This window comes from Cydia splendana, chromosome 24 (genome assembly GCF_910591565.1).
Source record: "Cydia splendana chromosome 24, ilCydSple1.2, whole genome shotgun sequence".
Taxonomy (NCBI): Eukaryota; Metazoa; Arthropoda; class Insecta; order Lepidoptera; family Tortricidae; genus Cydia; species Cydia splendana.
The window spans coordinates 7617954-7645381 of record NC_085983.1 but is presented as its reverse complement, the minus strand read 5'-3'; the positions used below and the strand labels follow the sequence as shown (position 1 = coordinate 7645381).

General features: G+C 39.0%; 3 protein-coding genes across 6 annotated transcripts in view; 2 read left to right on the top strand and 1 right to left on the bottom strand.

Annotated features, from left to right (window-relative positions):
• The window catches only part of LOC134802307 (uncharacterized), a 153451-nt gene that overhangs the window by 68773 nt on the left and 57250 nt on the right, over positions 1–27428 (bottom strand). For all 4 annotated transcript variants that reach the window (XM_063774889.1, XM_063774890.1, XM_063774891.1 and 1 more), the window contains exon 2: positions 1151–1591. In XM_063774889.1, the coding sequence (XP_063630959.1) occupies positions 1151–1591 (441 nt within the window). The remainder of the gene's footprint in view (positions 1–1150; positions 1592–27428) is intronic.
• Positions 5777–9377, top strand: LOC134802111 (uncharacterized). The gene is made up of 3 exons (XM_063774704.1): positions 5777–5885; positions 6439–7483; positions 9298–9377. Exons 1-2 carry the CDS (start codon positions 5777–5779, stop codon positions 7476–7478), a joined length of 1149 nt encoding a protein of 382 aa, XP_063630774.1. The 3' UTR covers positions 7479–7483; positions 9298–9377.
• LOC134802321 (uncharacterized) overlaps positions 21421–27428 on the top strand; it is a 57411-nt gene continuing 51403 nt past the window's right edge. Inside the window, exon 1 of the mRNA XM_063774921.1 lies at positions 21421–21599. The gene's annotated coding sequence lies outside the window, so the exon portion shown is untranslated. The remainder of the gene's footprint in view (positions 21600–27428) is intronic.

The following is a 27428-nucleotide window of genomic DNA, read 5'->3' as shown; positions in this document are numbered from 1 at the left end:
TACGTGACTATTAGGACGTGATGGGAGGCCATGGGGTATCAAGGGTGTTGAGGATTTGATACAGTAAACGTAGCTTTTTGGCAACAAACAACATATAGCTAATTCTGCTTGCGGATTGCTACACCGAGTAAGGCGCTGTACGTATCGCGCCTGCATTATACCGCCACGGCTGCTGAAGTGGTGGAGTATGTACACCAGAAGACCAGCTACACGCTGAGGGTGTTCCAGCTTCGATCGCGCCACTACGTGGACTTCAACTCTTTTGCTGTGGTGCGCGTGCCGCGACCGCTGCAGGGGACCATCGAGTGCGCCGACTTCTGGCCGAAAGGTGTCGTGTTTCGGAGGTTCCGGGGCAAACTGCCGAATCCGACACAAGAGCAGCCGATGCAACGGAGCCAAGCCGTTTTGTCGACTAAATAGTGTTTAGTTTTAAGTTTATAAAATACATATGTAAGTATGTTAGTCTGTAAGGTATCTGTAATATGGGCCTTGTTGTCTGAATTAAAATTATAAATAAAATAAATAAATAAATATAGAAACGCTTTACCCTGTCGTTATCATGTCGAAAATGAAGTAAGAATTATAAACTGAAATAAATGTCATACACTAAGAAAAAGTGACCAAGGCCTCCAGTGCCCCAGGCTGGAATCGAACCAGCGTTCTCTGCTATCGCGGCAGGTGCCTGTACCATTCGGCCACCGGGCCACAGCGGCATAAGTCGAATTTTTCCAAGTATTATGCACTTCTTACTGAAGGCTTATGGCGTCCCCTGGCCACCCCTAAGGTAGAACAGTGCATATACTTGAAAAAATTCGACCTATGCCGCTGTGGGCCGGTGGCCGAATGACACAGGCACCCGCCGCGATAGCAGAGGACGCTGGTTCGATTCCAGCCTGGGGCACTGGAGGCCTTGGTCACTTTTTCTTAGTATATGACATTTATTTCGGTTTGCAACATAGAGAGTTTATGATATATAGTTGGTCAAACCAATTTGTCAGTCACTAAGAACCAGGAAAACTATACTCATCCTTTTCTTTTGGGTGCTAGTACTAGTGTAAGATAGTATGATTCTCTCTGTCTATGATTAAAATGAGACAGTTAATTGACAAACTATATTAAAGATTAAAAAGAACAACAATAATTTACTCACCAGAAGTCGGCGGCTCTCTCAGCGGCGCTCTCTCGCTCACACCCACCAACGGCACCGTCTCAACACCTCGCGTCTCACTCGCACTCTGCTGCACCCTCTCAGGCGTCTCCCTCTTCATCAGCATGTTAGAAAAGGATGAGAACACTGCGCTTGCGACTTGGGGCAGCACCGTCGGTAATTGGCTGAAATTCTGCGCTATATCCGCCGTTATACTCTGATTTGGATGTATATCTTCATTCTCATTTAGATTAATTTCTTCTAAATTATCTTCCTTTTCGATATTAGTTTCAATATGGCTGTTCAGAGGGGCGCTGACATAGGTGGTGCCTTGGAGGCGCGCGAAGTATTCGTTGACGTCGAAGTCGTCTTTTAGGGGGTGCTCGATGGGGGTGAAAGTGTCGCCTGAAGGGGTGGGGGTGAACTGAGCTGGGGTCTCGGGTTCTGTAACAAAGAAAAGTTATTAAACATAACATAAAACATAAACTTAATTTATTTAAAAACGCTTATTTCATGGTCACATTCATATAAAACAAAGACTTAAAAATAATGATGGTTTACATGTGCCTGAACTAGTATGCCCTGTGTTTCAGGCAAAGTATTGTGTGTATTGTCACAGAATAAATAATAGTACTAGGTACAGAAGACTCACTCTCTAACAAAACGCGTCTGTTACGATCAGGACAGATATGGCCGCTAGGTGGCGACAGCGGCTTATGGCTAACCACCAAAATTGGTGTGGAACGGATGTACTTTTAGCTACCTGTAGCAAAGCGACGAAATCGCGGAGTGAGCCACGCCTGGTTATAAGTGGTTATACGTAATTAAATGTAACTAGCAACGCGCCCCGGCTTCGCACGGGTTACACAAAACCTTAACAAATTAAACACCTAAACCTTCCTCAAGAATCACTCTAGTGATAGGTGAAAACTGCATAAAAATCCGTTCAGTTGTTTTGGGGTTTATCGCGAACATACATACACACACACAGACAGACGCAGATGGGGACTTGTCTGTATGTCTCTCTCTCTTGTCTTGACTGTCAGGTACGCCAAACTCCTCCCTTCGGGCAAACTCGACTCCGTTCGGCTCAGCATTGCTCCGAGCAATTATTAGGTTTGACACAACTTGACGTCCCTTTTGCATGCAAGATAATGGCTTGAATTTTGACAACGCTGTTCCGGTTCGAGCGCCATCTTGATGGTCACACGTCGTGATCAATTGCTTTGTTTTTTGCTCATTAATATTGTTAAAGTGTAATATCGATAGCCTATTATACAGTAAACTAATGTGGTAGTGTGCAGTGAATGGAGAATTTATCTTGAAGCACGTTTAACCATCATTTTGGAGTCAACGGCCGGTTGTCCACGTGTTTCTTGTAAAGCCCGCTATCGCTTTACAAGAGCTAAATCACCGTACACTGTCCTGTACATACTAACCGTACAATTTCAATCGTGTTACCCTGCTACTACGACCTTGACACTGGCGAAATAGCCCCAATGGGCTGAAGCCATAATTATAAAAGAATGAATGACAACGCTAAATAGCCGCAAGGGATAGTGCCATATATTAGAAAGGGACAGCATGGTTCGACCCTGAACCGCTGTCAAACTTCGGTTTTGTAGGAAGTTTCCTTTCTGTACGGTAGTACTATTATTTATTCTGTGGTACAGTGCCAAGCACACTGTTTAGATTCTACCGACTGTACTCATAAATAAAGCATACTACTGGTACAAGTGAAACTGGCACCCATCGGACGGTTATCATCGCGACATGATTGACTGTACCACTTTCGCGCAAACTGTCACTAATTTGCGGTACACTGCCGACCGTAATGTGTAACAGCTTCTTAGCGTTTATAAAGGGGCCCACTGATTAACAGTCCGCCAGACGGTATCGGCCTGTCAGTTGTTCGGAACTGTCAAAATTGTGTTCTGACAGGCCGATACCGTCCGGCGGACTGTTTATCACTTAATCAGTGGGCCCCTAGTCTGTATCTTTAGGTATTTAAGCTTAGAAGATCTTTAGGTATTTGACGACCGGTCTGGTCTAGTGGATAGTGACCCTGTCTGCTAAGCCGATGGTCCTGGGTTCGAATCCCAGTAAGGGCATTTATTTGTGTGATGATGATGAACACTAATATTTGTTCCTGAGTCATGGTTGTTTTCTATGTATATAAGTATGTATTTATCTATACAAGTATGTATATCGTCGCCTAGTACCCATAGTACAAGCTTTGCTTAGTTTGGGGCTAGGTTTGATCTGTGTAAGATGTCCCCTAATATTTATTTATTATTTATTTATTTATTTAAGATCAGTTTCAGGCACTAACTCTCCAATATGAAGCTTATTTAAAATTGCTAATGGTTGCTGTGAAAAGGCGGATGTCAATAATTAGAAAATAAGTTTAAATTTAGCTATTTCTTTAGTTAATTTCAATTTTTAACAAGCAGAAACGTCTGCGAACGATGCTATTAAGCTTAGAATAAATTTAAAAGTGGAAAAATTACTGTCTTGGGTGAGACTTGAACTCCAGTGCAACCAGGGGTCGTGAGTTCAAGTCTCACCCAAGACAGTAATTTTTCCACTTTTTAATTTATTTCTTTAGTTGTTTACTTATATATGTTTTGCATGCGGTGTTTACCTGTAAGTGATTGTGACATCACTCCCTACATGTATAATAGCTTGTACGTTGTAAATTTGTATCGATGTCAGCAATTGTTGGTGAACCTTAATAAAATAGATAAATAAAAGTAAACAAACAATTTGTACATTTTCGGGTAATTATAACATTTATTGGTTAACCAACCAAATACAAAACCGCCTGGATCTGTCACTGAACGACCTGACTTTAACCTACATTATTTGATCATGTAATGTTTTCATCTAACCCTCAACTGCCTTAAGGAGCCATTTGAGGGTAGATTTTGTTTACTTTTATTTAAATACCTCAAGATACAGAGTATAACATGGTATAATAATATACTCCGCCTGGTACGCCTACGTCATCATGCGACAGCGCTATATGATAATATGATGCGATAGCGCTATATAAAGTGGCAATGTTATTGTGACGTAGGCTTGTGTCACTCTGGGAAGAGAAGACGAGTATAATGATAACAACTCTAACCGTTCCGTGCGAGAGTGTACCAGACCCAGGCCCGCCTTATACAGCTTATATTTGATTAGTGGGACAAGTTAGTTTCTACACAACTCAGCACACTTCGTAAGACGAACTCTTACTCAATAGCCCAGGTACTTAACCTGAAGGTTTTCATCATCATCTGAGGCATTACAGACGGTGGGCCTTAGCCGTCAAGCAAGTCTCTCCAGTCCGATCTGTTTGTGGCCTTCCTTCTCCAACTTTTCACTCCTAAGATCCTGATGTCCTGGTATACGCCATCCAACCATCTGAGCTTGGGCCTGCCTTTACCTCTGCGGCCCTCCGGTCGGTCTTCTAGAAGACGCTTGGGTACTCTGGCCTCGTCCATTCATATCACGTGCCCTGCCCATCGCAGGCGTCCGATCTTTATGGTCTTAATGACGTTAGGCTCATTATACATTTGGTATAGCTCGTGGTTATAACGCGTTCGCCATATCTCATCCTCCATCACAGCTCCGAAAATGCGTCTTAGTATGAAGACTTTCAGTGACCGATAAAGGGACCATTAAACATATTATCAAACTACACAACGGGACTTAATCGCGTATTTAAGTTTTAAGATTTACCTCAGGAGCCGGCGACGTCCACAAGCGAGCTATGGTCTCGTCAGCTCGCGACCTCAGGGGCGACGAAGCGGGCCTTCGGGCGAAGCGCGCCCCCCCCCCCCCACCCCTCACCCCCTCCTCCTTCAAAATTTGCTGTAATCCCTTATTTCTTAGTAATTCCATACAAACTTTAACCATGAATATCTCCATAACCATGGGGTTCCTCACCATGGGGGTTGGACTGGGGGGTAGCCCTCTCCACCCCCTCCCCCTCCCCCCTTTTGATAGAACACGCAGTGCAAGTGTTATTTTAAACTTCAAACTTCTATGAAATTATGACGTATAGGGGGCTATTCATAAATTACGTCATTTCAAATTAGGGGGGGGGGGGGGGTCTGGACATCGGATGACGGTAGCATGAAGTAGGAGGAAATGGGGTCATTTGATGCATGATTTTTGGATGATTATAGGGGGGGGGGGTCCAAAATCGTCAAAAATCGATGACGTAATTTATGGACAGCCCCTAGGTAAATAACACTTGCACTGCGTGTGCTATCAAAATCGTTGCAGACTTTTCTTGGTCTAATTCTAAACACTTCCAAACTAGTACATGAAAATGTATCTATAATTGAGTTTATAGATATAGGAACTTATACTACGACGTTACATCCTCAAGATTTATTGTCACTCTGTAGTTCACTCTCAATGTATCAGGCATTGCACATTAGTTTAAAGCTAGAAAATAGAATAAAAAGTACTAAAATGACTACCTTCCCCCACTCCTGCCTCACCGTCACCCGGTTCTTGCGCCCGAGTTCGTGTCATTCTCTTTCTTTGTGCGGGCATTGCAACATCGTGTTACGTAACTTAGTCATTCCGAAATATCGTATCCTTTTCTTTGGATCGCACAAAGCAGTTATAATGGGAAAACGTAAACGTAAGGATAAAAATCGTCATTTAAAAGAAAAGATTAGGCGATTAGAAGATCGACTCAACCGTTGTTCATCATCAGACTCTGCAACAGACGAAGGTTAGTGTCTTTTTTGTTTAAATAGAACAATAGTAAGTACCTAATGAATTCAAACTATCATGCATTAATTGTCACTACGACAAAATACTGTGGAATGCGTAATAAATTGAATCTACCCTCTTAAATCGGAGAAAAACTTAATGCTTCGATTCAAACTCGAACGAATCTATATAAACAAAGATTCTTTTTTTTTATGTCCTTTGTACTGTTACCGGATTATCAATGTTCGTTGTTTACTTTATTAAAAATTACATTTTAGGTAGTAATGGTTCTGTAAACGAAAGATTTTCATCGTATAACATGGACATTAGATAATAAATAGTTTAATGTCATAACATAAACTTGTTAAAAGTATTAAAAGGTTACTCGAGCCATTTTAAGCCTAGATATGCCAACTAGCAGTCCCGCGTCATAGCATGCCTATGCCCAGTGACTCAAAAGTTTCAGTCCAGCGATATAGCGAGCCTATACCCAGTGACTTAAAAACACTAGTCCAGCGGCATAGCGAGCCTATGTTCAGAGACTTAAAAATTGTTTTTTATCGTCTTTACAGAATACAATAATTATGATGGGTACTACCCAGAACCGTACGATTACCCTCACAATCCAGGTAATGAAGACGAAGTGCCCCTAATACCGTGGTCTGATTCGGAACACTCGATTCCTGATACAACGCCTAAATCGGTGATCATGCAACCTACACCGATAGCGGACCCAGCTCTTAATGCCGGCGTACCCAGTAACGTCAATGAAACGGTATCGGCTGATGCCGGTATCACCACCGAGACCGATACATCACAAACATTGCCGTCTGATATATTAGAGGCCCTCGGGGACCCGAAGGGAAAAGAAGAAATATATGGGCCAAAAATACCTGATGAAATCTCTAAACGTTGGGGCCGGGTACTCGTTGATGGCCTAGAGAAAGATGCAAAGCAAAAACTGCCTGAAAAGCACCTGATACCGGATAACTTTCGTTTGGCCAAAGCTCCTATTTTAAATCCTGAGATTATATCGGTGCTTAACGAATCAGTCAGATATCGTGACAAATTATTAGAAAAAGAGCAAAACCAACTGGGCCTAGGCATTTCTGAGCTCACAAATCTAGCTTCAGCGGTAATCAAAGAAAACTTAGATAAAGTCGAAATACTAAAGAAACTTTCTGAAGCTAGCCAGATTTTCCTAGACCTTCATCACGATCAGACCACTAGGAGAAGAAAACTCATAACCACAACTCTTGACAAAAAGTTTGTCAACATTATATCGGACGTAAAAAGGGATACCTACCTGTTTGGTGAAAACCTAGGGGAAAAAATAAAAGCCACAAAAACAGCGGAAACATCAGGGCTGCAAGTGAAGCGTAAAGAGGTCAACGCTATCGCGTCTACGTCTAGGAAATATCCCAACCAGGGAAACTGGAGGGGCCCACCCCGAACATACTACCAATACCAATTTCAACATTTTCAACGAGCACCCAGACAGGGTGGGCCGAGACCGCGCTACCCTCACCAGCAATACCGGTACCGTCTGCCAGTTCCCGATCGTCAAGCCCAATCGACGCGCAAGCCGCCCAACAAGACCCCAAAAGCCTAATAGAGGTAAATGTACCCCATGCGGGTAGACTGAAATATTTCTATAATGAATGGTGTAATATTACTGACGATCAGGTAGTTTTGAGCTATGTGAAAGGACTAGTCATACCTTTCAATAGCCCAGTCATGCAAAATGTGTTTCCAGCAAATAACAATTTTAGCTTTCTAGAAATTGAGCAAATCAATTGCGAGATTAATAAATTAAAGGACTTAGGCGCGTTGATAGAGTGTAAAGATATACCTGGACAGTTTTTATCTAGTATCTTTCTTACTCCAAAACCAGATGGCTCTAATCGTTTCATACTTAATCTTAAAAACCTAAATAAACACATTGCACATCAACATTTTAAAATGGAAGATGTGCGAACGGTGACAAAGCTTATGACAAAAAACTGTTTTATGTCCACCATAGACCTAAAAGACGCATATTTTTTGATCCCAATTAATACTAAGAGCAAAAAGTTTCTGAGGTTCAAATTTCAGGGAAATACCTTTGAATTTCAGTGTTTACCTTTCGGCCTCTCCTTGGCGCCATATATATTTACCAAGTTACTCAAACCAGTGACGGCGGTTCTAAGAAGCAAAGGCTACGTACTAGCTATTTACCTAGATGATATTATATGTTTAGGCGGTACTTATGATGAATGCCTAACTTGCGCTACGGAAACCGTTAATATACTAAAAAATCTAGGTTTTGTAATAAACCAGACTAAGAGTAAATTAATACCTAGTCAAGTTCAGACTTATCTCGGTTTTGAGTTAGACTCTGTTAATATGCGTCTAGGCTTACCAAATAAGAAAAGACAAAAAACTGTAGACTGCCTCAAATATATCCACAATAAAAAATCAATCACTATACGTGATTTCGCCAAGCTTTTAGGTCAATTATGCTCAGCCTGTCCAGCGATTGCTTATGGGTGGGTTTACACCAAACCCTTAGAGCGTGAAAAATTTCTTGCTTTACAAAAATCGGGAGACAACTATGATAGCCTTATTAGTATTGGGGCTCACCTTAATCCTGACTTTATATGGTGGAAAAATAAAATTTTAACTGCATATAACCAAATCCGAGAAGGCAAATTTATTTTAGAAATTTTCTCAGACGCATCCTTGACAGGCTGGGGAGCATATTGTAACGGTGAAAGAACCGGAGGTTTTTGGAGCCCACAGGAGGCTAAAAGACACATAAATTTTCTCGAGCTGCTTGCAGCTTTTAATGGATTAAAATGTTTTGCTCGGAATCTTAACAACGTAGAAATATTACTACGCATTGACAATACCACTGCCATATCATACATAAACAAATTTGGCGGAGTACAGTATATTCATCTAAATAATATTACTCGTAAGATATGGCAGTGGTGCGAGTCCCGCCAGTTATACATATATGCGTCATACATTAAATCCAAAGACAACGTTGAGGCAGACGAAGAATCTCGTCATCGCAATATTGATACCGAATGGAGTTTATCTCCCTTAGCATTTCAAAAAATTACACGTTACTTTGGATTTCCTGAAATTGACCTGTTTGCGTCCAGATTAAATAATAAATGCCTCAAGTACATTTCATGGAAACGCGACCCTGAGGCATTTGATATTGACGCATTTACGCAAAACTGGGCTAACTTTTTCTTTTATGCTTTTCCGCCTTTCTCGCTTATTCTCAAAAGTCTGAGGAAAATCATAAATGAAAAAGCTACAGGTGTAATGGTCGTTCCGGACTGGCCCAGTCAACCCTGGTACCCAATTTTCATGAAGCTCTCCAAACATAAACCGATATATTTCAATCCCGAGCCTGAGTTGCTTCTTTCTCCTTTCAGGAAGAGACACCCTCTCTGGAGTCGCCTTTCCCTGGTGGCGTCACTATTATCCGGGAAGCATTTAGAAGACAAAATCTAAATCTAGACACAATTGATATTTTAATATCATCTTTATCAAAAAACTCTTTAAATCAGTATAATAGTGGATACAAAAAGTGGTGGACGTTTTGTTCAAAAAATAACATAAGTATCTACTCCACCAATATTCCTGATATTCTTGCGTTTTTTACGGCTGAATATAACGCCGGTGCAAGTTACTCCACTTTAAATACAGTTCGTTCTGCACTTTCCTTGATATTGGGCAAAAAGTTCAGTAATGATGAAAGGGTCGCTAGGTTCATAAAAGGTGTTTTTAAAACAAAACCTGCGTTTCCAAAATATCAGTCAACCTGGGACCCTAATCTAGTTTTAGACCAAGTCTGTAATTGGCATCCTAATGAGGACTTGCCTTTAGAAAGAATTACAAAAAAGTTGGTAGCTCTTCTTGCGTTGTCTACAGGACAACGTATGCAGACGCTAGCCCTTATTAGCTTATCCAATATCAAGGTAAATGAAAAGAATATTGAAATTGTAATTAATGACCTAATTAAAACTTCAGCTCCGGGTAGATCTATGCCCCGGCTAATTATTCCATTTTTTCCTCATAAGGTCGAGGTATGTCCCGCTAAATGCCTAATTGCATATATGGAAAAGACCACTCAATTTAGACATTTAACCAAAACAGACAAGTTGATTTTAACAACAAAAAGTCCAGTCCACAACGCGAGCCCTTCAACCATTAGCCGTTGGATAAAGTCTGTATTGGCAGCAAGCGGAATAGATACTTCAGTTTTTTCAGCCTACAGTTGTCGTCATGCGTCTACATCAGCAGCCAGTCGAAAAGGGGTATCTGTAGACCTTATCAAAAAGTCAGCTGGCTGGTCAAAGAATTCTCTGGTATTCGCAAAGTTTTATAATAGGCCGGTAATTGAAGAAGATAGCAACATTTTTGCAGAGGCTGTATGTAATGGGGACAATGATACTGTAGTACAAGTCGTTGATTAGTAAATACCTAGTATTAGTTTACTATAATAGGCACTGTATGTAATTTAACGAATTAATGCTAAATTCGAAAATACAAATTTGATTACACATATACATTTATTTTATTCGGTCTTGCTACTTTCCCTTAAGTGCCAGTTTTTGCTCGGCGCTAAACATCTACAGAGTGACAATAAATCTTGAGGATGTAACGTCGTAGTATAATTTAAGGTTAAACAAACTTACCTGAAGTGAAGTTTGACCATAATTATACGAGACGTTACATCCGAAAAGATTTATCACCCGCCCTGCCCTGCAATTTTTTTCTCCGAGGCTCAAAAAATGATACCCAAAACTGTCGCAAAATGGCACTTAAGTATCTCTAAAACAATGACACGAACTCGGGCGCAAGAACCGGGTGACGGTGAGGCAGGAGTGGGGGAAGGTAGTCATTTTAGTACTTTTTATTCTATTTTCTAGCTTTAAACTAATGTGCAATGCCTGATACATTGAGAGTGAACTACAGAGTGACAATAAATCTTTTCGGATGTAACGTCTCGTATAATTATGGTCAAACTTCACTTCAGGTAAGTTTGTTTAACCTTAAATTATTATCTGTAATTTAATTTTGCCCCCTATAATCTACATACCACAAAACATACATAGATGAGGTTTAAACCTTGGGGCACGACTTTTCTTATGCCCTGTACACACTCGTCGAGAGCCGCTCGCCGAGTCTCGGCACCGCTCCGACCCAAACAGAGAATGGCGAGACGAGAAGGGAGGAGCATGTACTGTACAGACTCGTTCTTGGCCTCTCTCAGGGTTTCTCGACGAGTGTGTACAGCCGGTATTAAACTGCAGTGGCGTAGCTAGGCGTGGGCGAAGTGGGCCGTAGCCCACGGCATCGCGCGCCAAGGGCGGCCTCGCGCGAGGCCCCTTCGGGCACAGTGTAACAAAAGGGCCTCGCAGATACGACTTCGCCCACGGCTAGATTAGTTAGATTAGTTCACGCTACGCCACTGCTGCGAGTGCTGGGCAGTCAAAAAGTCACACGAGCAGACGTGCCATGTAGCCGAGATGAAAATGTTGAGATGGCCGGGGGGTGTGACCCGAATAGATAAACACTGATTTAAACTTTCACGATTATTAAACATTATCAAACTGCACAACGGGACTTAATCGCGTATTTAAGTTTTAAGATTTACCTCCGAATAGATAAAGTTCGGAACGAGTATAAACGGGGAGCTTTAAAGTCGCGCCGATCACCGAAAAACTCACTGAAAATCGTCTTAGGTGGTACGGCCACGTGAGCAGACGTAGTGATGATCATGTCGTCAAGGTCGCTTTAAAAATTCCGGAACTTAAGAGGGGCCCAGGCCGCCGCCCGGTGACCTGGTGGTCAAACGTAGAAAAAGACCTCAAACGATCCCAGATGTCAGAAGAGACAACCCAAAACAGTGTAGCTTGGCGCAGAAGACTGAGGAGGCCCCAAATAAAGGGAACAGGGAAAGAAGAAGAAGAGTTCACACTACGCCACTGTTAAACTGTTTACGTCTTACTATCTTTGAACATTCAACATTTGGAACCTAATATAAATGTCAACTATAAAGGGGTTAACAGACACTTACGTAGGTGCGGTCATAGCTCATTATGGTCATTAGCGTAAACGTTACCTTTCGCAACGCAAATCGGTTAAGCACCGTGTTGGCAATAGGCACACACACCATATGTGGTATTGCAGGACAAATGGTAGGGCCACTCACGCCCCGGTACACTGACATATGTAAACACCTTTTTGTACATATAGACAGTTGGAAATCACAATAAAAACAAAATATACTAGCGCGGAGACTAGAGAGCGGTGGTGACCGAGTGGATATGACGCCCGACTTTCAATCCGAAGGTCGCGGGTTCAAATCCTGGCTCGTACCAATGTGTTTTACGGAACTTATGTACGAAATATCATTTGATATTTACCACTAGCTTTTCGGTGAAGGAAAACACCGTGAGGAAACCTGCATACATCTGCGAAGAAATTCAAAGGTGTATGTGAAGTCCTCAATCCGCATTGAGCTAGCGTGGGGACTATAGCCCAAACCCTCTTGTGCTTGAGAGGAGGCCTGTGCCCAGCAGTGGGACGTATACAGGGTGATTTCGGGGTCGTGGAGCAAGAGAGCCATCATCATCATACAGAATCCAAAGATGAGCCTAATGATGTTGTTAATTATTGTTTATCACCAATAATGATGATTATTTTCCAGATGACAAGTAGGAAAAAACATTTTAGCATACAATTTGGTGACCCTACTCAATGTGACGTCTTGTCGCTTTCCATACAGCGTATGTCAAAAGTCATAGGGTGACCATAATTACTTAGTATAACATTAATTTTACTTGAAAAATAAGAATAATTCAAGTAATTATCTTTTAATCAAATACTACCGTATGATAATGTGGATCATTTACAGAGTCAGAAAAAGTGGTTCTGGATCACGACCCCGAAATCACCCTGTATAGGCTAAATATACTAACCGAAAAATATTTAGCAATTGCGCCATTAAAATCTTTGTACCTAAAATCTATATTATAAACAAAATACCTATAATAACCGGAAAATATTTAGTAACTGCGCCATAGCGCTGATAAAATCTTTGTACCTACGATTTATCCGCGCAGGGGGATGCCCCTCAACCTTTCGAGTATTTATTTATTTTTATTTATTTAAACTTTATTGCACGATAAGAAAATGTACAAATGGCGGACTTAATGCCTTAAGGCATTCTCTACCAGTCAACCATTGGGTCAAACACAAAACTTGTACTTAGTGCAGGATTGCAGTTGTCAACGAGAAGAATTATGAAACACAAATCAGGTTCTAAACAATATTCTAATTATACACTTACACATATAAAAATAATAGCAATATAAACCTAAATAGGTATAAACAAACATGCATACATACATATATAAATGAATATGTTATATTATGTTATGTACCCAAGAATACAAGTAAAATGCGGATCATTTATGTTTAAGCGAGTATATATTTAGTAGGAGACGCCATGGCTGTCATTTTCTGTACGAAACAGTATGTCGATTTTTGCGGGGAAGGGGCACGCCAGGCAGAAAACGTCAGTCCATTCAAAAGTTTGCACAATTGTGCAAGGTTTTCGGCAGAGGGGTAAGCTCTTAAGAGCCAACGGGAGTGGTCATTTCTCCATACAAACGTACTCCTCGTTTTCCTCCGTGGTTTTTGAAGCTAGAGCAATGATTTTTTCAACACAGATTAATATTGTCAATATCTGTGTCGGACCGTTTTGCTTTTTTTGATATTTTTGTTTTTTAAGGCGCTAGAGCCCTTCAAAAATGGCCAAAATGGCCTAATTGACTATGCCGCAATGAGAGACGTGGCATTCAAAACTGATATCAATCAGCCAAAAAAGCAAAACGGTCCGACACAGATAATTTCATAATCATTTAGATTTCCAAATTTGGTTACGATTGGTTAAGTTTTGGAGGAGGAAACAGAGGACTACGAAACCTCGATTTTTGAGATTTTTACGCAGGATTTTTCGCCTTGTCCTTATCGCACTACTTTTAGGTGCCGCTTCCGTTAGCGAGACGGGTATATTTACCTAAAATATTTAAAACTCAGGTCCTGTTTCGTCTTAAAGGCGAGTCCGGTTATTAAATACTCTAAGCCCTAAACCCTCAAGTATTTAAAGGACATCCCCTTAAGTATTTAAGGTTTAGTGCAGTCGTTCGTTTAAATAAATAAATAAATATTATAGCACAATTTTACACAGATCCACCTAGTCCCACATTAAGCTCAATAAGGCTTGTGTTGTGGGTACTATACGACGATATATATAATATACACAAATATACAAAATATACTTATAATACATAGAAAACATCCATAACTCAGGAACAAATATTTGTGATGAACACACAAATAAATGCCCTTACCAGGATTCGAACCCGGGACCTCCTGCTTCGTAGGCAGGGTCACTACCGACCCTTACCCTTTTAAGGATCACTTGCACCATTCACAACCCCAGGGTTAACCGGTTAAACCCGGAGTTACCATGGTTACCAGTACAATATGACATTGGGTTTAACCGGTTAACCCCGGGTTAGCGGGATGGTGCAAGTGTCCCTAAGTGATAAAAGTAAAAGCCTGACTTATCGTATTATCTACTCCGAAAACTTATGTGGCAATAGGAAATGACAAAGCGTTATCTACGCAACCGTGTTACTTTGGTAAGCACTGATTCAGAGCCCCGCCTTTACTCATTATTGGCGTTCGATAAGTTAACTATGTGTAGAACTTTCCATCATTTGGTCAATATATGGAGATAAGAAAAAAGAAAATACCTATAGGTACAGGGTATATCAGAAAAACCTTACCTATAGTGGCTCTGAGCTGTGGACCTCGTGAGCCCTTTTGAAAATATTGCAAACACTGAATAGCCAAAAAAACCGGTCAAGTGCGAGTCGGACTCGCGCACGAAGGGTTCCGTATATATCAACCCAGTCCCACAGTAAGCTCAATAAGACTTGTATTGACAGAATTAGACGACAATAGGTACCTAATAATACAAGGTATATAATAGATAGATAATATAATATAATTCATTTAGATGAATACATAAAAACCGGCCAAGTGCGAGTCGGACTCGCGCACGAAGGGTTTCGTACCATTACGCAACAAACGGCAAAAAAATCACGTTTGTTGTATGGGAGCCCCACTTAAATATTTATTTTATTCTGTTTTTAGTATTCGTTGTTATAGCGGCAACAGAAATACATCATCTGTGAAAATTTCAACTGTCTAGCTATCACGGTTCATGAGATACAGCCTGGTGACAGACAGACGGACAGTGGAGTTTTATAGGGTCCCTTTTTTACCCTTTGGGTACGGAACCCTAATTAAGTAATGTGCGTATTACACACGCCTCTATTGTGAAGGCGTTAGAGTGCGTGTTTAGATATTTTTGCGCACCTGAGCCGCTCCGATATATCTGTATGTATCGAAGAGGCCCCATGACGTCACAGCATCCAGCAAAAAAGCCGACAGTCTGACAGACAGACAGCATGGCGAGAAAGCTCAGGGCATTGACCTTGCGCCTGAGCCACGCATGTGGCATAAGATCTATGATGACATACTACTTCTGAGCACATTAAATATTAAAAATAATATAGTATTATAAACACATCTTCTTCCTAGCGTTATCCCGGCATTTTCCCACAGCTCATGGGAGCCTGGGGTCCGCTTGACAACTAATCACAATAATTGGCGTAGGCACTAGTTTTAACGAAACCTTCCAACCTAGAGGGGAAAATAGGCCTTATTGGGATTAGTCCGGTTTCCTCACGATGTTATCGTTCACCGAAAAGCGACTGGTAAATATAAGTAATATTATAATTAAACACAATCAATACAAATTTCAAACCGGTCCCACAGTAAGCTCAATAACACTCGTATTGACGGAACTAGACGACAATAGGCAATTAGGCATACAGTACATACATAATTAACATAATAGATAGATCACTACACTTTATAAAACAAAGTCCCCCGCCGCGTCTGTCTGTGTGTATGTATGTTCGCGATAAACACAAAAAGTACTGAACGGATTTTCATGCGGTTTTCACCTATCGATAGAGTAATTCTTGAGGAAGGTTAGGTGTATAATTTGCTAACCCGCTATATGTGTATGTGTAATATGTGTAAACATATCAACCCAGTCCCACAGTAAGCTCAATAAGACTTGTGTTGACAGAATTAGCCGACAATAGGTAGGTACCTAATAATACAAGGTATATAATAGATAGATAATATAATATAATTCATTTAGATGAATACATAAAAACCGGCCAAGTGCGAGTCGGACTCGCGCACGAAGGGTTTCGTACCATTACGCAAAAAACGGCAAAAAAATCACGTTTGTTGTATGGGAGCCCCACTTAAATATCTATTATATTCTGTTTTTAGTATTTGTTTTTATAGCGGCAACAGAAATACATCATCTGTGAAAATTTTCAACTGCCTAGATATCACGGTTAATGAGATACAGCCTGGTGACAGACAGAAAGACGTACGGACAGAAGGACAGCGGAATCTTAGTAAATAGGGTCCCGTTTTTACCCTTTGGGTATAGAACCCTAAAAATGACCAAAACTCATCCGTGATAAAGACTCAAAATATTTAGTTCCATGGTTCCTCTAAAACCCAAAAAATCGAGGGAACCCTACAAATATAGGCACAATATAGTGATTACCTACACATTAGGTAATAATAGCAACGGAAAAGTTTAATATTAGCTCAAGCTATAACGAAAGTTATACAATAAGAATAAAGTAAATAAATAAACATTACAGGTCACGGGCGTCCGGTAATGTTCCACTTTCCGCACGAGTCAGAGTCGACCCTGTCGAACATGTACGGTGGCCTTATAGAGTATTACCATCACGACATACTTACATAAGGATCTTTTTAACCTGCTTCAGGGGTCGGCATTTTTAGAATTGCCAGTAGATATCGCGAGCCGCGGGTTGACGACCCCTGACCTACTCAAAAATATTTTTAGGGTTCCGTACTAAAAGGGTAAAAAGGGGACCCTATTACTAAGACTCCACTGTCCGTCTGTCTGTCACCAGGCTGTATCTCATGAACCGTGATAGCTAGACAGTTGAAATTTTCACAGATGATGTATTTCTGTTGCCGCTATAACAACAAATATTAAAAACAGAATAAAATAAATATTTAAGTGGGGCTCCCATACAACAAACGTGATTTTTATGCCGTTTTTTGCGTAATGGTACAACTACAAAACTCTTAGTGCGCGAGTCCGACTCGCACTTAGCCGGGTTTAGTCACGCGAATACGCCACCAAAAAATGGGACATTTTAAAATGACACTTCTCCATCAGATTAAAATTGCCATGATCATGAAATATATAATATATGAGAGAAAGCATCGATAATTGATTTTATCGATAAAGGATCATTGCGGTAGTTTCCGTCCAGCTCTAGTTTCCGTCCACTTGACAGATTTGCTACAAATAATTACGTAACAATTTAATTAAAAGCGGCACAAATTTGGACTTATTGCAATCCTTAATGTCTAAACAATAAATCTATCTACATAGAAATGATATTTCGCAAGTAGCGAATTAAAAATAAAATATATTAATTGCTACTCCGTCAACTTGACGAAAACTAAAGCTGGGCGGAAACTAGCGCAGTGACCCTAGGAACTACCTATTATTAAATTTTCGATGTCTGATTATTAATAAGAATATATTATATGATTCACACATCTTATAAAATAAATAAATAAATAAATAAATAAATATTAGGGGACATCTTACACAGATCAACCTAGCCCCAAACTAAGCAAAGCTTGTACTATGGGTGCTAGGAGACAATATAAAAGCTCACCTCTATATATCCCTGCCATGAATAGACTAGATCCAAAGCCAAACACATAACATTCCTTCAGCCAGCGTGGTATAATATATTATATTATAATAAAACGTATTATATCACAGCTATAATAGTATAATAAACAGGTGTCAGCGAGATGAATGTCAATAGACTGTTTGTAGTACGCGAGGCGGTTGTAGGCGCTGTTATGCGAGAGGGGACCAACAGGTAAGAGGTTTGTAGGTAGATTTGATAAAAAAAACCGGGCAAGTGCGAGTCGGACTCGCGCACGAAGGGTTCCGTACCATAATGCAAAAAAAAAAACAACAAAAAAAAAGCAAAAAAAAAACGGTCACCCATCCAAATACTGACCACTCCCGACGTTGCTTAACTTTGGTCAAAAATCACGTTTGTTGTATGGGAGCCCCATTTAAATCTTTATTTTATTCTGTTTTTAGTATTTGTTGTTATAGCGGCAACAGAAATACATCATCTGTGAAAATTTCAACTGTCTAGCTATCACGGTTCGTGAGATACAGCCTGGTGACAGACGGACGGACGGACGGACGGACGGACGGACGGACGGACGGACGGACGGACGGACGGACAGCGAAGTCTTAGTAATAGGGTCCCGTTTTACCCTTTGGGTACGGAACCCTAAAAAAGATAAAAAAAATAAAAGTTTTTTTATTCGTGACGATCACAAAACATGTACAGACAACAACAGCAAGAAAAGAAGAGAACAATAAGTGTGCATCACGAAATGGACCCAACTCAGCATAATTCTAGCTATAAAGCCAGCGCTGGTCTTCCGTAGGGCCCATTCGGTGATGCCACGACAGATAACACAAAAAGATACATATTAAAACATTGCAAAAGATACACAGAAGAAATAATTAAGAAAACAAACAAAACAAAAAGAAAAGAAAAACATAAACATAGACAAAAATAATAATAATGTAATTTGCTTTTACAATTGTATGTATCTCTTTTTGGCCCTGTGGTTGACTGGTAGAGAATGCCATTTGGCATCGAGTCCGCCATTTGTACATTATTGCATATATTTTGTGCAATAAATAAATAATAGTTTTTTGAATAACGTGAGTAATTTTGAGTCTTTACGAAAAGTTCTCGTTTGTTAGTAAAATCACGTAAATGTCCTCTAAATAAATACTCCCTTGTCATTGTTACCTATATAAATAAAAAGACTACTCATATGCCGTCGGGAAGTTAACAAAATTGTGAAATTTCCTCATGGAAAAAATTCGGTAGCTTATTTTGACATGAATGACATTGATGTTCTAATAAGACAAAAAATTGTACATGTTATCCCCACTTAGAGATATATTCATTAGAAAATTACGAGAAATCACCGCGATCATGTTTGATAAGATATTGATAAAAGTAGATATTTAATTATTTACACAATGAACGTGCTGATGGGATGTTTTGACATTTATCTTAAATCGAACCAAGATGTGGTTACTCTATAACACAATTGTATGTGGAAATGATTATTAAACGACAGGTACGTAATTCGAAAGCATTAATTTAAAATATATTAGAAAAAACATATCTATCTAATACCTTTAAACGAGCAATTCTTGTTTATTTATATATTTCGGGGATCTCGGAAACAGCTCTAACGATTTCGATTAAATTTGGTATATGGGGGTTTTCGGGGGCGAAAAATTGATCTAGCTAGGTCTTATCTCTGGGAAAACACGCATTTTTGTGTTTTTATATGTTTTCCGAGCAAAGCTCGGTCTCCCAGATATTCTTATTTAAGCTAGACTTCCAATAGGATAACCTATCGAAAAATTAAGAATAGCGAAGTTAAAATGAGGGTTAAATTTTATCCTTGTTAAACTCCTTTTTGGAAACCTTAAAATGTATACTTTATATGAAAACATTAATAAATTGATACCTTAAAATAAATGTGGCTATAAAATTCAATTCCCCTACACCTGATTTTAATTATCAACAAAACATAGATTTTTTGAGAATTCTTATTCTAAGGGATGAAGTAATACATAGCAATTTTAATTACCAACAGAACATGCGTAAGATTGACGAAGTATAAAGTGAGCCGATCTCTCGAACAAGTCTGAACAAGATCGGCTAACTTTATATTTCGTCAACTTTAACTACTAACTACTTTGCGAAACTGTATACGACTATGGTTTAGAACTTTAGACTGTGTTGTCTATCACTTCGGTCAGGTTAATCAGATATGAATAACCAACAGTTACCACGAAATAGCAAATAATATATGCTACAACCAACCAACAGTCATGCCAAATCAGTTACTAACGTATACAGTGTGGAAAGATAAGTCGGGCCCTGGAGGGAAACTACCTTAAATCCTTACGCTGGCTCATTTTACTTAAAGGAGACATTCCTTTATTTTTAAAAAGAAACAAAACTGCATTCAAAGATTTTCTAAAACTCGCTTGCCTCGCCCGGGACTCAAACCGACTAAAAATTCCAAAAAATAAACACTCGCAATTTTATTCTACTAGTCGATACAGTTAATGTTAATGATAACATTTCTCTAAGAAACATTAGGTCTTACACTCGTCTGTCGTATAAAATATCCATAAAATCTAATATTTAGTACTCAAGATTTTTTTAGACAAGTAAAATTGAAGAAAAAAAGATAAATCTTTAAATGCAGTTTTGTTTCTTTTTAAAAATAAAGGAATTTAAGTAAAATGAGCCCGCTTAAGGATTTAAGGAAGTTTCCCTCCAGGGCCCGACTTATCTTTCCACACTGTATATCATTTGGCAAAGGAAAACGGCAATAAAACAGTGACAATCAAAGAGTGCCGTCCGCGGAAAACTTGTCATAGGTACAAACTGTAAAACTCTTTGACCATCGGTGGACCTTATGCCTTTTTAATAAGGTCCATTGATGGACAGTTAACAGTGGGTGGTACTATGACAAAGGAAAATAGGTTTTCACTTATCTACACTAAACTAGTTGTCGGTTAGTCAGAGCTTTTATCGTAGTCCGGTTATGGTCTAAGTTAAAAGAATTTAAATGTGTTTTTTTTACAAAAATTGATGTTTAACACTTTGACGGACTAGATGAAAAAAATAAACGATTTAATCGGATTTTTAAAACTCCTTAAAATTCTGTATAAGAAAAAAATATACAAAACTATGATGTTACAGGTTGGTAATTTTTGCCGTAAGTGTAGTTATTTTAAATCAATGTTTTTCAGGAATTCTTTTGTATTGAAGATTTTATAAATAGACCTAATAAATATCGGGAGAAGTGTATGGAGAACTTGTATGTACATATATACACATGAGTAATTGTGTATAGTAATTTATATTTATTTAAAACAAAGTGCTTTATAGCTTTAATATAATCTGACTTTAGATGATATTCTCATTATAACCTAGATAGAAAATCTAGGCTACAAGACTTAATGCTATCATTTCCCAGTAATTTACATTGGTTGCATAATTAAAATTATACATACTTTTCATTCGATTATTTAAGTATTTAGCAATAAATATCTAAGTTACAATTAACAAGCAAATATCAACCTTAAGAAATGCCAAAATCTTATCAAAAGTCTATGTCTTAACATCATAAACGAACGGAAACAGATAAGCATTACTCACACTACATAAAGCCATCCACCATAGATCCGCGGCACAGCACCTGCGCACAGCCAGTCCGATCGCAGCCGCCGGCGCGCGCGTTCCAAATTTGAAATTCGACCGATTTAAACTTCGAACGCGACTTGAATTTTAAACGTTGCACTTTCGAATTGCAGTTTGTGTTTTGGTGTTAGTGTGTGTTTGTGATTTGTGGTTTTTTTTTTTACTTTAATGTGAGTGTTTAATTCATTTTTAATAATTGGTTATTTCTTCAAAATCTGATTGGATGTATTTGTTGAGACATTAGGTCCGTCTTTTTATGAAAAATGCATATAAATTACATAAACAATATTTCGTTAAAGTCTTTAATTTAATTTCATTCATTTGTTCATAAGAAGATAATTATATTCATTTTGCTACCGATGCAAAAACAGTTAGTACGTATTAAAGTGTGTTAAATAATCTATAACTTTAGTGGTAATAAATGCAATATGATTTATGAAAGCTATATAAATAAATCTCTACCTGATATGGGGAAATAAATAAAAGGTCCAATAAATTAAATAGACACTTCCAAGAACTTAAGATGTTTTCGAGCAAATAACAATACTATTATTATTTATTAAATTACATGAAAGAAATCTACAAAATGCAGATTTATCTTTTTAAAATTGCGTATTTCTTTAAATAAATACATATTAAGGGACAACCACAAATTACTCAGTACCACATTAAGTAATACAGTAGAGTCCGGTTATAACGACGCTCAAGGGACCGCTGATATTACGTCGTACTAACCGGACGTCGTACAAAACGAACTGCCAATTTTAATATACTTTTTAATCAAAGTAATTAAATAATTTTGTATTTATTAATATTTATGCGACAATCAAAGAAAAAAAACATTTCTTTTAAAATATTTATTTACGTTAGTATTACGACACCTTGTCTTAAATGGAGAGACTTGTGTGTTTAGAAGAAGCCACTTTTCAAGGTACGCGTATTCACTCGTCATCCGCAAATTACTCGAATCCCGTAGAATAAGAAGTCGTAATTCTTGGGGAACTAGTCAAACTGACGTTGTTTTATCACATAGTTCCTATGGCCACCTTCTGTGTCCATCATCAGATCAGCTGGAAGGTACCAAAATATTTCATTGTCACCAAACTTACATAATTATGTGTGCGTGAAGTTTAAGCTCATTTGAATACTGGGAATTGTTTTATTTAGTTTCCAAGATTACGATAAGTCACATGACTATTTCATCCTGCTCCGTATAGGCAAAAGGGGGAGGGGAGTTGGGTGCGCGGGACGGAGTAAGCTTCTTACCAACAATTTATTTGTAAAAACTACGTCGCTCGTCGTTGTAACCGGACTTGACGGACGGATTTTGAGTCAATTTCCGTCGTTAAAAGCGATCGGTCGTTATAAGCGGAGTCGTAATAAACGGTTGTGCTTTCATAGTAGCTTGTACTAAAACCAAACAAGTGCCTATACTTACGTCGCTATAAGCGGTTGGTTGTTATATGCGAAGTCGTACTAACCGGACTCTACTGTATATTGAAATACGTAGAAAACATCCTTAACTCACGATCAGATCAACTGACACTTACCAGTATAAAGACCAGCTTCATTCATTTAAAGTTTATAAGTAATATCTGGGAGAGAGCTTTGCTCGGAAAACATATAAAAACTCAAAAATGCGCGTTTTCCCAGAGATAACAACCTAGCTAGATCGATTTTTCGCCCCCCCGAAAACCCCCATATAGCAAATTTCATCGATATCGTTAGAGCCGAGATCCCCGAAATATATATATAAATAAATAAACAAGAATTGTTGGTGTAAGATTATCGAAAATTTAAGTTCCGATAATAACTCTAATATCAGAGTATATAAAATCATCCGATCTCTCATCACCGATCACCGTAAAAAACGCCAACGCAAAAAAACTACGTTACCAAAGTTTTGTAACGCCGTATTTCTTACGTCAGTTGCGTTTACGTTCGTTACGTGACCGGACGTCACTTTGACAGCTTTGGTTTGTCTTTGTGCCCTTTTGATTAAGTTTTTAATTTGATTCTTGTATTACCTATATTTCGTTTTTTTAGCATTAGAAAAAGACTACGCGATCTTGACGAGTCTTTTAATTGAAAAACGCTTTTTAAAAATCAGTAGGTAATAACTATTGAAAGCAAAAGAACGTAAATAATCGTATATGATTCATAATTGTTACATATTTGCCGTGACTTATTTTTCAAAAGTGTTTTTCAATAAAAAGACACGTCAAGATTGTTTACCTTTTTTCTAATGCTAAAAAAAGTCTACGCTAAGGGGGAGGGGGTTTTAAAAGTAGCCGAAAACACCTTATGTGGGGTCGGCCTCTCTTCGAGTAGGTACGCCACTTATCCCGGTCCTGACCAATCTCATCCAGAATTATTTAATTTATTACGCTGTGTAACTTTTCACATGTGGTGAATAGAATCAGGCGTTACTTTGCGGAAATCCATATTAATTAAAACAAAATATTACTTAAGTAAGTATAACGGGTTAGCACTGATTGACTAGCACGTTATCTTTTCGCGGATTAGCAAAGTAATATTTTGTTTTAATTTTCACATGTGCTTTTAAAATATACAATTTAATGGAAATATTGAATAGCATTTGACTTTTGCCGCATATCGTAAATAAACATTAAAAGCTCAATGATAATGAAAATCTATAATTGGGTATTACCAATTTGTATCGCTCGACGCTCTATATATAATCGGATTTGACCTTGGCAGAACTCGAAACCTGGTTCTGCAGAACTGGTTTAATTTGTTTTCATTACGGTGTATACAGGTAATTCCGAATCACTTCCGAACGTCGGGTGATTACGAAAATTATCCTTTAATCTATCAAGTATTTTTTTAGTGTTTTAAAGATGAATGTTTACATTGATTCAACACATAATTATGTAAAGATTGTCCACAAAAAGTGGTTATTGTACACACACAAACACACACACACACACACACACACACACACACACACACACACACACACACACACACACACACACACACACACACACACACACACACACATACTACCTTGGTCCTTACACACTACCTTAACGTTTGGGAAATAAAGTCGTGTATACATATTTTTGTAACTTTGTCCGTGTCAATATTGAATACCTTGACTGTACATAAATAGCATAATAGTGGTAGTAGGAAGTTCTAGGTTCTAAATGTACTTTTGACTATTTTCAGTCTTCAGAGGTTTTGTATGAAATTCATAAGGTATCCGAAATAAAATAAAATGGTTGCCTGTAAAGTCGGTTTACGGACGATAATTTTGCGTGATAACGTCATAAGAAAACATTATCATTACATTACGTAACGTTACTATGGAGATCCGTCCACAACGTTACCATGTAGATCTGTCCACAACGTGACACTTTTTCGTGCATGCTACCGGTGTTCATCGATTTATAAGACGTTACCGCGTCAAAAATTACGCATAAATATTCTATTTTTTTTCTGGGGTCATAGGAATATTGAGAGATGTCAGAATCTTTACTGATATAAAACTTTTTGTCAATCTATTTTATGTTGTTTATTGAGACGCCAATATATTACTAATTATCAGTTAAACAACTACAGAAGCGATTAAATTTGCAAATCTAACTATAAACACCCGTACGAGAACTAAGCTACATTGTAAAAAAATATAGCTGAAGAAAATTGTATAAAATAGACACAGACATTTTTTATTTAACATCACATTAATGGTACATTTGAACATAGATTAATAAAATGATGACCGTCGTCACACATTCGACAATGCGTGTTGACGGAGCGGGGCACCACTTAGCTGCCCCAATATTACAGGGTTCTATGTTTCACTTTTATCGAACTGAAATTTGAACGTTGTCATAGTGACATTAAGTCGAATTTCAACTATCTTGAAAATGTAACATAGAACCCTGTAATATTGAGGCAGCGACTTGCTGGCCAAGACACCTTTGACCCCGTAGGTAGAGGTAAATACTAGAGATGCCCCGAATAGTGAATTTGGCCGAATGCCGAATACCGAATATTCGGACCCTCGCTCGACCGAAAAACATGCGAATATTTTGAGTCACAATTCTTTATTATTATGAAAACTGTTCGCCAACTAAGCACAACGTTTGCTAAGATATATTTTTATGTTGAACAGAATTAAGTAGTAGTAGTTGTAGTTAGAGTCAATCAAATCAGATCCATGTTATAAATAAAATATTTTGTAATTAATAAATGCTCAAAAATGTGTCTTCGTATTTAATTACTTTCCAAGAAAACATTTTAAATATTAAATATACGTAGTTCTTGGTTATTTTTTGTGTAATTTTTCTTTTTAGGTAGGTGCAATAGATATATTAGAAATTAGATAATAGTAGGCAACATTCGGCCGAATACCGAATATTCGGCAAAGTGGCCGAATAGGCCGAATACCGAATAGTTGCCGAATATTCGTGGCATCTCTAGTAAACACCCCTGTTATTAGGAGTAGTCGTTTGCTAAGTTTCCAGAGCTTTTTTCTCCAGCCAGTCTACTATGTGCATAAAGATTCAGTGTTTCAGTGGAACTGAAACTATAATTTAGTTTAGTTAGTTAATACTAAGTCGATGGTAAACAAGCATACGGCTCGCCTGAAGGTAAGCAGTCTCCGTAGCCTATAGACGCCTGCAACTCCAGAGGTGTTACATACGCGTTCCCGACCCTAACAATCCGCACCCTCGTTGAGCTCTGGCAACCTTATGAACACAACACTATGAGTAGGGTCTAGTGTTTTTTTAGGGTTCCGTACCCAAAGGGTAAAAACGGAACCCTATTACTAAGACTTCGCTGTCCGTCCGTCCGTCCGTCCAACTGTCATCAGGCTATATCTCATGAACCGTGATGGCTAGGCAGTTGAAATTTTCACAGATGATGTATTTCTGTTGCCGCTATAACAACAAATACTAAAAAGTACGGAACCCTCGGTGGGCGAGTCCGACTCGCACTTATCCGGTTTTTTTAGCCTAGTTTAGTGTCCCACTGCTGGGCAAAGTCCTCCCTCCTTTCCTCCACTCAACCCTATCGTTTGTACTTTCCCGCCAATCCGGATAAAATGCGTCCAAGTCGTCCCGCCATCTCCTTTTCGGTCTGCCTGAACCCCGGCCTGCGCCCTCGGTGGTGTTCCGTGGGTCCCACTCGGTAACCATTTTGGCCCACCTTTCAGGGTGCATGCGGCATACATGTCCAGCCCAGTCCCACTTAAGCTTAGCGGTCTTGACACCTACATCTACAATTCGATGTTATTTAGCTGCGGTTTTCTGCAGGTACTTCCCCAGTTGGGCTCGCATCTAGATCTGGAATGACATCCGATCCGCTGTTCTGTGCTTTACCACACAAAGCGAGATGACATTCACAGTGCCCGGGCCTCTCTTTTGGACGTAGTTTAAGGACATACCCGGGTCCAACTGTCTAGTTTAGGGAAAACTATAGACAGTTTTCGCCAACATTGTGTCTCTGTTGAGATAAATAATAATACATTGCATTACAGTACATTAAGCCACCGCTTTTGACCATGTGTCAACAAGCGCCTTGACCCACCATATTTACACATTGTACAAAAACGTGCTCTCATTAAATATACATAAAGCCTTTATATTCTAAATTAATTTGCTATTTGCTCCGTTACGACACGATTGCGTACGGATTTCAATGTTTTCTAGAGGTCCATTTGTTCAATTTAAAAACCGGGCAAGTGCGAGTCGGACTCGTACACGAAGGGTTCCGTACCATTATCTATAAAAACGGTCACCCATCCAAGTACTGACCCCGCCCGACGTTGCTTAACTTCGGTCAAAAACACGTTTCTTGTATGGGAGCCCCACTTAAATCTTTATTTTATTCTGTTTTTAGTATTTGTTGGAATAGCGGCAACAGAAATACATCATCTGTGAAAATTTCAGCTGTATGACAGATCACGAGATACAGCCTGGTGACAGACGGACGGACGGACGGACGGACGGACGGTGGAGTCTTAGTAA

Coding starts and splice junctions, on each gene's coding strand:
- LOC134802111 (XM_063774704.1), top strand. CDS start 5,777: ATGGGAAAACGTAAACGTAAGGATAAAAATCGTCATTTAAAAGAAAAG. Junction 5,886..6,438: donor AGACTCTGCAACAGACGAAG/GTTAGTGTCTTT, acceptor TCGTCTTTACAG/AATACAATAATTATGATGGG.